An 11,227-nucleotide genomic window follows, 5' to 3' on the forward strand; every position below is an offset into this window, starting at 1 on the left:
GGTTTATTGGCGCCGTTTCCCCACAATGAGTCCGTAGCAACTAGACCAGATCTGAACTTTTTTTGGTATTTGCCAAGACACGAAAACTTAAACAGTGGAGTGGAGCAATATACAGATCCCGCGAGGAACATGTTCCCAATTAAACAATAAATGTCAGAATTAACACAGTGAAACGGAAGCAGCTATAAGCATAGGACGGGCACGTAGGTAAGCAGGGCTAATTATTCCCATGTTACGTCAGGGCTTCCAAAATGTAGCCCAAATGCACGTATATGTAAACACAGCGTTTACGTCTTATACTTACTGTTTTTATTGCATTTACCTCATTTTAACGAATACGAGGCTGGTAACATTTTATAACTTGCAAGTGGAAGTTTCTATGTCGACTCCCGGACTTGGTCCCATTTTACTGCTTATCATCAGCACAAAAGCCGGAGAAATCGTGGACACCGATGCCGGGTTGCATTTAGTCGCATGACTTTCCTCGTAGCAATGAACGAGGTTTGTAGGTTGCCCTTTGCTCTTGGCATCTAACCGGACTCCAACGCTATTGCGACGGTTTTAATGAGATTCTGCGCCATGTTTGTCAAAATGAACTCGTTTAAAGCGGCACGGGAGGATGGAACGAAGCCTTCGGGCTTTGATAGCCACATTTCGCCTGTACATGGCTTGTCCCCCAAACAGCTGAATTTTCTACGTATTTACACAAAAGTTAGTTCACGAATTTATAATCCCAGCATTAAAAACTAATATTCAATCTTTACGTCACTCGGTTACGAGGACGCCGCCCGCGCAAAACCCAGGTGCCAGCCGCCAGAGTTTCTGGTTTTACTCGTTGTATAAAACCACGTTTGTGAATTCAAGTGACGTCGTATGGGTACTACTTCTGGGAGTCGTTTACAGCTTCGAAGTCCAACCACCTTCACAGCGTGGATAGGAGCCAATTTCTTTTTCATAGATTTCATGTACAACCCATTTTTAATTAAACAAAGCACAGTTTCGTAATATTAATTTTTATTGGCAAGATTTCTTAGCGGGATTCCCACTGGTAAGAATTCATGAAGAACAGATCATAGCAAACAGCAAACATGGCGACCTTACTGCGCCCTTGGAGGGCGAAAGAAGGCCACCATGATTTAGGCGTGTTTAATTGCCGGGCTCTGGGCGGTCGTCCGAGCGGCCTTCCCAGTACTTTTTCGCTTGCTCAGAGCCCCAATTCAAAGCCATAGTTGCATCAGCTCCTGGAAGCGCATAGAGGGCGATCCCTAGAAGAACAACAACGAGAAGCAGTTTTATTTTTATCACGAAGAAGGCAACAAATGGCAATGATCAAAGTTATTTTTTGAAATATTGTCAAATGGCACCGAAACCTTTAAATGATCTGATTATTTGCTAAATACCTGCCAACTTCGAGCTGTATTCATAAAGCTTTTTCATTTATCGTATTGAGATGACGTTGAGTAGAGTGAGCCATTTAGCACCTAAATGCGGTAGTTGTAACTCTATTTGTGTTATACCACAGCGTGTTTTTCTTGACCGAGGAACTTTGCAATCGCATGTCCACACGAAATTGTCATGATAATTAATCGTTTGTTTGTTTCGAGAGGCAAGAGTTGGTTTATACCCTACAAAGCTTAATAATCACGTGACATAATTAGGGCGAAACAGCATGGTGCGATTTACGGTCGTCGTAGTCCGGTCAAGAAATAGGCCGCTGTTGTAAAGAGTGAATCAAAAAATAATTGCCGCTCCACTCAATGTGAAAGCTCTAGGAAGTGCAGAGCAGCGATTCACCATAATGGGCTGCAGCGTCGTTATCAGCCCACTGCTGCCACCTAATGCATTTCCAATTTCCCGCCTGCGCAGTGCTCGCGCGCCCCCTGCCTTAATCTGCGCCAGCAGGAGTTCTGCTCTTTTTGTGCTTGCTTTAATTTCCTACGCTGGAACTGTTTTGCGTCATTTAGAACGCGCCATTTTTTTTTCTTGCGCGGTTTGAGCTTTTCTGCGGCATTTCGTACGCTCCATTTTTTTCTTGCGAAGCTGCAGCCTTTCTTGGTATTTTTGAACGCGCCATTTCTTTCTCGGGAGCCCGCTTTTTTCGCTTATTATCGTAAAAACCAACCCAACGAGCATTTCCAACTAAATGAACACAGGTACTGCGGGGTATATACACACATTTTGCTTCGAATGTGCCTGTAGTTTTTTTTTTCGCTAAACAGTGGGGATATGTATGACACGCGCCAGCGGTTTACAAGGTTTAAACAGTTGTGACTATTTAAAGCGCGTGGTTTGCTTTGAAGTTCAATAAGGCGCCGAGTTTCACCCTCAAATGTTGTCCCTTCACATTTATTTCAGAACTTTCCGCTGAGAGTTCTCCGTGACTGGCAGGCCCAGATCGTTTAGTCTGCAGGCTTTCCCATCTGTCCCAAAGTGGACAGCGTTAGCACGCCTTAGTTCCAACGGCCAAGCCCAAGGGCAACGCGTGCGCTACGAACCCACAGGAAATGCTGCACGTGTGCCCGTAATGCGATCATAGCTCAATCGAATAGACGCCGGTTTCATAATACCAGGGGCACAGGTTCGATTGCGACCACGGGAAGCGTTATTCTTTTTCCAATTGGCTGCATACGTCATTGTTTCCTGCAGCTGCTAAACCGCACCCCTCAGGTCTTCGGGTGGCCCAGTGATTAGGATGGCAGTTGCATGGCGTAAAGGCCCCTGGTTCGATTTTCGGTACCTCCTTGAGCACATGTTTTTCTTGAGGCTTCAGCGTTTTTTGTCTAGGGCGGACGGATAGATGTTTCATAGTGACACCAAAATTTACCACCGTTTGCGACAAACGTGTAGAGTGGAAAAGGGTAGTTTGCTGCTGCGCTTTTTCAGCGCGTTTTGTTGAAAAGTGTCATTGCGGTTTCTTGGAGTACGAAGCTAGATCAGATGACTCTTTCTGAAGTCACAGAAAAAAAAGAATAAAGAAACAAAACCAACATTGTACGTCATTTGATTGTAGAACCGTGATCGTTGCAAGTTTGAAGCTGAGCCGCCTTACCTAAAGGGTGTGCACCGATAAACCCAGCCCACCTCTCTCTTTCATTCTAACTGCTGTCTAAGGTGGTTTTTGGTCTCCTGCATGCGGATGGGGCTGCGCCGGAGGATTGTTGTGAGTTCATGAGACCACTGTCTTTACCGCTTGCTTGGCTATGCAACGCTCCGCTTTGAACGATTCGCGAGGCCCGAATTGGCCAAGGAGATAACAGGCGCTGCCCGAAAGCTCTTTCCTCTGGCTGTTTACGTGTAATCCACTGACACATTCCTGTACGCTAAAAGCCATTACAACATCAACACAAAAAAAAATCGTGAGGACATGGTGTCATTTTCTAGCAGGGGTAGATCAATTGCCAGCAGACGTGCAGAAACAAAAACTTCTGCACGATAGTGTTATTTAGGCACAGCATTTCTAAGCTTCTAAATCTGGTGATAATGTTTGTACTTGTCAGTACTGTTGACAAAAAAGAAAATGAACATTAGGTGTATTTGAGCCAATACATCACACATAAGGGAAATTTGCAATGTCCTTTCAATTATAAATAGGTGGCCTCTTGTTTTTCAAATAGCCAATGAAAAAACCTCCTTGAAAACCTGCTTTTACCTCAAAAAACGAAGCGCACATGCGGCGTGGCCTTGTGACGGTGTTCCAACTTCCAAGTTCAAAAGCAACAAAAGGTACTACTACATGGCGCGGGCAGTGGAAGATGGCACGAACGAACTGGCGTTAACGGGAATCAATCTGAGCTCTATGAAGCTTAGCCTCGCGATTAGGGAACACCAGGCAGCTTTGCTTTAACATCGGCGTTCGCGGCGGTAATCGTTTTTCCATTTGCCAACGTGGCGGTCGCTCTGTTTTGCCAGTTCTGAATACACATGGCCGCCATAAAACACGAATTAGCTCACGGACAATGCCGCCACCAATGCCGGCTTTTCGGCGGCGACACAGAAGCGTTCAAAGCAAAGAGGAAACGCATCACCCTTTGGCACAAATTTTCTCGCAAACTTACGACTTTATCAGCAATATACTGCGATGACTACTGAAGCCAATTAGAGGTACAATAATCCCTTGTTGATTCGAACTCGGATATCCGGAAATATCAGTTAAGTCGAAACAATTTTCAACCTGCATTTGCCTCTCGATAGGCGACGTGTATTTGCCCCTTTTTACCCTGAAACCTATCTTCGGGGGAAGGCAAATATCTCACAATGTTTACAGACTCGACACGAGGCAATGACCGCTACAGGCATCTGATGAGGACTCCGTCCTAAAACTTAGCTCCGACTGCGCGTCGAACGCGCTCGTTAACGCCCAATTTACGCTATTCGAGGTCGCTGTTCTCGTTCGCTATATTCTGTCCGGCGGGAACATTGTTGAGACAGTTGTGGACGAGAAAATAGATCATGAGTACGAAGAGGAGCATCGAGGAATACCTACAACGACAGAAACAGCAAACATGCTGCGTCTGCTTCGCAACAAGGTAGAACGTGGCGGTGGCGACCAACTATGCATTGTGAAGCTCCTGAACGCTTTTATGAGACCACATGTTAATGCGAAATAAAGAAGCGAGCATCTAGCAGTTATTTTTTTGTCAATAATAAAAATTTATTTTTCCTGCGAACATTTTTGCCTTTACTGTGCAGTGGGGCTTTTGGAAGTGCGGTGGTGTCGTTGTCCTGGCCACAAATGTTGGACATTTCTCTTAACTCGAAACTCCGCTTATGTCCTACGTTTCAGCGGTTTCTACGACTTCGAGCTAGCGAGGACTTAGTTTAGCAAAAGTGTAAGTACCCCGGTACAGATTGTTCATGCCTGCATAGTGTGGTCTATTAGCGCGCATGTGCGCCAATCCAAAGTATTCTGTGCCTGAGTCCATGCGGCCAAGTCATGCAGTACAATTTGCTTACTGTCCCGTCTGTAAGCAGTTACGATTCACACGGAATTATACAGGGCACCCATCCTTGGGTTCTGTTTTGTGTGAAGACCGCTTCAACGCGGTTTCTCTAGATTTCGTTTATTACATAAGTAAAAATACATTTGCCCTTTCCGCATTATTAAAAGTAGGATGAAGTGCGTTGGACTGCTTCTTACTACCGCTCCAACATCTACTTGCGTAGTCTAAACGGTGCTTATAAATATTAGGGGTAAAAAGTGTGATGTGACATTCAAGAAAGCGGTTTCGATTCCGACTTTTTGTGACTAGACGTTTATGGCATTTTATCGCTCCTGGTTGGGCATGAGCCATGTATACAGATTGGAAAGTGTGCTTCTTACAGCATGTGGGTATGTGATACGGCATGTGAAACAGTAAACTTCCAGTTGTGATTCAGCGCATGATTGTGTCTCACTTCTGATGTATTCGTCTGTCGGTGCTCTTTTCCAGTTATTCCAAGGCTTCTACTTTCACATACATTGGTAACATTACTTTACACGGAACTTTTGAACCTCGGACGTTTTTACTGGCCACCTCCTACAGAAAAAAAACGGTTTGAAATAAAGAGCTGTTGGAGCAGACCCTAAGAGCACTTGTTAACCGTCCCAAATATTTATCAATTACGAACATTCAAGCACAGAGTTTTGCCAAAAAGAACCATGGTACACTAAATGCTAATCCGTAGTTGAATCTTTGGTGTGCAAAAAAACCTTAAACTATTGTAAACCACGAGAATAAATTGTCGTTTAATACCCCCATTCTGTGGCGGGAAAAGACCAAAGATTGTGTTTGTGGGATTGTCCACTGTCCTATCAGTGCAAGGTTGACGCCACCAGAACGGTTTTAGGCTTGTGGTTTGTTGTTAATATATGACACCGTAAAGATACACAATTCTGTCAGAAAGTTTCCAGCGATCTTACCGATCATCATCGTGGCGAAAATCAGGAACATTCCGTAGTACCGAGCCATGGAGGTGAAGGTTTTTTTCTTAAGAATGATAAAAATGAATCTCTTGGCTCCACCACAGATCTTCTACGTTCAGTTGGCACCTGTTCGTAACAAGACGTAAAGAAAATTAAGATACAGAAAACTCTTTGACATCAGGAGAAGCAAAATATTTGGCATAAAACATTAACACAGTTTGTAACGCGACTTAGTAGCGGTACAAAAAGATGACAAATAAGTGGTGAGCAGCATTTCTTAGGTAACGGTTACACATATACTTTTTGCTTATTTCAAACTAGATATTTATAATTTGGCAAAACGAAAACAACATTGTGTGAGGAAGAGCAAACTTTAGTAAGGAGGGCCTTAGGTGGTGATGTCTGGGCACCTGCCTTGAAAACCTGGCCTGCGGTGGCCACCGCGGTAGTGTCACCAGGCTACGCTGGGAAGATTGGTCGGAACGAGCCAGCTGTGCAACCCACTGCTCGTATGTGTGTTGGAGATTAGAAGTAACGCACGGCGTTTGTTGACACCCCTGTGCCAGATGGTATAGGGTGTCAGTGGGGGCAAGTATTTGCAAGAGTCGGGATAAAAGGGGTAGGGTACATGGCATGCAGTAGGGAACGTGGGACTGCTGCCACTATTATGTATTGTTGAAAGGCTACGGGAATGTGTGTCATCTCTTCTGAAAATAGTGGAATTACTATTTTGTCATGCGTAGAACAACGCGGTCAACAACGACTGGTGTATAGGCTTTGCCTTGGATGAAAAGACCACAATCAAGACACACGCTACTAATTCCGCCTCACAGAATATCACCCCGCTTAAATCACACTTGCCCATTAGCTCCGATAGCCGGCGGAACATCAGCATTTGCTTCGTCATTTTTTCCTAACGCTATTACTCTATGGAACGCTTTACCCGCCGACATCGTCACATGCACCAATAACAAGCAATTTAGAGATAAGCTTGAAAAGACGTTCGCATAATGCATTAACGATGTAATTCTACTGTTCTGTCTTGATGGTCCTATTGATGCTTCAACTGCTTTTTTTCTTTTTGAATTCTGTTTGCTGACTTCGCTGTTACCTTTGTACATTTTTTTGTAATTTTTACTTAAGGTATTCTTTGTATTTTCCTGCCATCTTGTTCACCTTCTTGTTTTTTTTTTTGTTCGTTCAATTGTACTCCTGCAAACCCTGTTATCCCCCCCCCTTATGTAATGCCTCCGGGCCCTTAAGGGTATAATAAATGAAATGAAATGAAATGAAAAGGCAGTACTCACCTGAAAGAAATCGTAGTCGTGAGCGCAATCTTCGCCTGGCAAACACCGACTCGCCCAACAGCGATGAGACCGCTTTATATCGTAGTGAAAAGGTACTCATTAGGCAAAAAAAAACAAATCTCTACAAAAGTGCTTTCATCAGAGACTGTTTTTATCAACTAATTTTAGCTAGAGAAAGCATTTGGACGAGCTGGATCGGAAACATATTGACTTACGCACAGACCACGTGCAAATTGAAAAGGTCAGACCTTCGTGGCAGCAATATTTTATTCGGTGCTGTGCACACATCAAGGGGAAAATATATTTAACAAGAAACTTATGCTATGCTTCCCAGCACACGAGCTATTTGAAGCCGATGCTGCAATTTTGCTCTGCCAGGACAGTACAGCTTTCGTTGTGACAAGTTATTCTGCAATGTAAAATCATAAGCAAGTCTGACACTCCTATTATTGCACAGCAGGTAAGTTGACTGTGCAGCTGTTCAAAGACGATGTGGACTTGTGGCGAGAGGAGTAATTCGATTGGGCTCTGCTGGGGTGGACTGCTTAATAGGAAAGCAGTGGCACCGGGAAAACTTTTGTGGATAAGCCTGTTGCAACGGTGCCAGCTGGTCCCGTGCGGCAGCATGTTTTAAGGATAAAGCCACGTCGCAACGGACGCATTCTGCGAATAAGCGCCGTTTTTGTTGTTGTAGTTCTACGTTCACGAATATAGCCGCCGCTGTAAAAAGGACATAATAAAAGCGTGTGTGATACTATTGGATTTGAACCTGGGTCTGCATAGCAGCAGCCCGGCGATGTTTTTTCTATGCCAAATTGTAATTATTGCAGTCAACATCGATGTAGCCAAAGCTACTTTCAACAAAATGAACAACTATGTACACATACAGGTGACTTGAATACAAGATGAAGAACAGATCTACAATAAATGACTAATTATGTACATATTTTTTGGTTTGGAGTGGTTCAACCTAAAGCAGGGCAATAGTGAAAAGCTGATAGGATACAAGTCATGGTCGTTACCATTTTTTTAGTAGACATCCTTATGATTTATTAAAATTACACTGCAATAAAAACACACAAGGAAAAGTAAGGGATATGCGCAGCGCTGGCTTCCAACTGATACGTTATTGACTCTTGAAACATTTATACCTGCAAGGTATAAAGACATTTCAGCATAAAAGCTGATAAACAAGAGAAGGAAGATATAGAACGCCCCACACTTTATCCGCCCGCCTTTGCCGTCCAGTGGCAACATGTGCTTCGTTTAGGTAAGTTATTTCCTCCGCAGTTAGTTGGATTGAAGAAACACCGATGAAGTAGTTCCCTAATCGCACAATCTCTTCTGCTTCAACTATTTCCCGAGTGATCTGATTAGCCCTTCTGCTCAACACCGTACATTCTTGAAACTTTGGTACGCACTTGTGATTCCGACAATGCGCTGCCAAGTGCCCTGTCAACCCCCCTTTCACATTGCAATGGTGTCCTCGCAAGTGGCTATTTAGACATCGGCCCCCTTGGCCTACGTAGAACTTTCCACATGAAAGAGGAATACGGCACACAATGCCTTCAACACCCTTCCCATAACGATTATCATGCTTGGTCTGACATTCTCGAGGATGCTTGGTGGCTCCACTACTCACTCGGCACAGGCCTAACACTTTATGTGGCGCGGAATGTGCCGTGCCAACATGTACCCGCTTGCCTGCTCGTTTTAGGTCATGGGAGACTCCGTGAATGAAAGGCACCACTGTTGTTCTTTCATTTTTTGTTTGTCCGCTTTTTATCTTGCGCAGGTTCATATGGCAGTTGTTTCAATTTTGCCCTCCTATGTACGCCCTCGGACACGTAAATTAATAAATGTTCAGGTTACCCGGGTGCTGCCAGCAGTACTACCTGATCGTTGAAGCTCTCGGGAACAACGTGATGACTTGACTTTTGGAGGATATTGGTTAGGCACAGGTTAACAATTTCTTTTTTCACAAGCTTCGAGTGAGCCGAGTGATGCGGCAGTAATGGCTTGTTAGCCCGCGGCCCATACTTCCAGCTGACATGGTCGTTCCTTAGATACAACCTCAAATCCAGGAACCTGATGCTGTCCCTCTCTGGGAGCTCATGCGTCAGGGTCAGAGGAGCGAGACACTCATCAAACAAAGTCAGCACACTCTGCACATGCCACTCAACCTACCTTCTTTCCTCCTCGAGAACCGCCAAGAAGTCGTCTACTTATGTGAATATTCTAACAGCGGCCACATTTTTTAAAGCAGATCGCGATCGAACCGGGCTAATAAAATGTCACTCAAAATTTCTGCGATGCATTACCCGATGCAAACACCTTGTTTTTGTAGGCACACATCTGCTTTCTGAGAGGCATACCTCGATGTGAGGTACGTGTGCAAAAGCTCGAGAAAACAAGAAACACTGGTTCATATGTTATTCTGAAATACAACGGTGCCAAAACTGCCAATGCGTTCCTCCACTGCGGACATTACCTTTTCGTGTGGCAGCGAATAAAATAAATCCTTGATATCTACGAGAACATAGTGAGCGCAGTGTGCGTGTGGGCCCTAAAATAATCTATACTCTGATTCGAGCCGCGGCATCAATTGTCATAGTTATAGGTTTCTGCTGAATGAATAGGGCCATGGTATTTTGCCCCGTACCTCTCACGGATATGATAACTCGTAACGGGCAATCAATCTTGTGTATCTTCCCGGCAAAAACACCTCTAAGCATGACTTCTTGGTATTCGTATCTCGTAGGCCCAGCCCTTTCAGGTCTAGTCGGTCGCAAAGATTTCTCGCTTTTGTTGTCACTGTTGACAAGCGCAAAAAATTGCACTTTTTGAAGTGTGACAAGACTTCCTCAGATCCATTCTACAGCAAGGTTTCTCCCTGCAGAAGAACGAATCTCCTCCCTTATCAGCAGGAATCAAAGAAATTTCACAGGTCCCAACCAAAGTCGATACGCCTTTCAATAGTAAGAAGGAACTATCAAGCTTGAACGATCTTATAACGTCCACCACCTCAGGCACACACCTCTCCGTCTCACCTTCGGGTGCATGTCGGGACACCTGAAATTTTTTGTATTTCACTATATCTTGCATGCATAAATGTTTCCTGCGTCAATAAAGTATCAATTAGAAGTCAGCATTGCTTGCATGTGTCCCTTACTTGTCCTTGTGTATTTTTATTGCGCTGTCATTTGAACATGTGGAACCAATTAGCGCCGACGTCAACCTTACTGTCCTCATGATTAGTGAGTATTTTCACTGCAATTTCCCGCTGCCAGGACAGTACAGCTTTCTTTGTGACAAGTTATTATGCGGTGTAACATCATAAGCAAGTCCGACGCTTCTATTGCTGCACAGCAGGTAAGTTGATTGTGCAGCTGTTCAAAGAGGACGTGGACTTGTGGCGAGAGGAGTTACTAGATTGGGCTCTTCTGGGCGGGACTGCTTAACAGGAAAGCGTTAGCGCCGGGAAACATTTTGTTGATAAGCCTCTTGCAACGGTGTCAGCTCGTCCTGTGTGGCAGCCTGATTTAAGGAGAAAACCGATCCGCATATGACGAATTCTTCGAAGCGCCGTTTTTGTTGTTGTAGTTGTACGTTCACGAATATAGCCGCCACTGTCAACGTAAATAATGAAAGCATGTGTGATCCTATTCTATTCCAACCTGGGTCTGGATAGCAGGAACCCTGCGATGTATATTTCTATTCAACATTGTAATTATGGCAGTCCAAGTCAATGTAGCAAATGCTACTTTCAACAAAACAGACAACTATGAACGTATGCAGAAGACTTCAATACAAGAAAAAGAACAGATTTACAATAAATGAGTAATTATGTCCATTGTTTCTGGTTTGGAGTGTTTTAGTTAAAACCGGGGCAACAGTGAAAAACTGATAGGCTACCGGATACGGTGGTTATTATTGTTTTCGTAGACATCCTTATCATTTGTGAGCATTTGGAAAAACGTGATCTTCAAGAAACCGTACGTTCAGCATATCAATCCAG

General features: G+C 44.2%; 1 protein-coding gene across 1 annotated transcript; it reads right to left on the bottom strand.

Moving 5' to 3' along the window:
- Positions 1-997: 997 nt before the first annotated feature.
- Positions 998-7,322, bottom strand: LOC144149179 (uncharacterized). The gene is made up of 3 exons (XM_077680709.1): positions 7,210-7,322; positions 5,900-6,028; positions 998-1,265 (listed from the first exon to the last, which is right to left on the bottom strand). Exons 2-3 carry the CDS (start codon positions 5,946-5,948, stop codon positions 1,147-1,149), a joined length of 168 nt encoding a protein of 55 aa, XP_077536835.1. The 5' UTR covers positions 5,949-6,028; positions 7,210-7,322; the 3' UTR covers positions 998-1,146.
- Positions 7,323-11,227: the final 3,905 nt, after the last annotated feature.

Source organism: Haemaphysalis longicornis, unplaced genomic scaffold (genome assembly GCF_048455015.1).
Source record: "Haemaphysalis longicornis isolate Haplotype H1 unplaced genomic scaffold, Haemaphysalis longicornis Haplotype H1 scaffold_8, whole genome shotgun sequence".
Taxonomy (NCBI): domain Eukaryota; kingdom Metazoa; phylum Arthropoda; class Arachnida; order Ixodida; family Ixodidae; genus Haemaphysalis; species Haemaphysalis longicornis.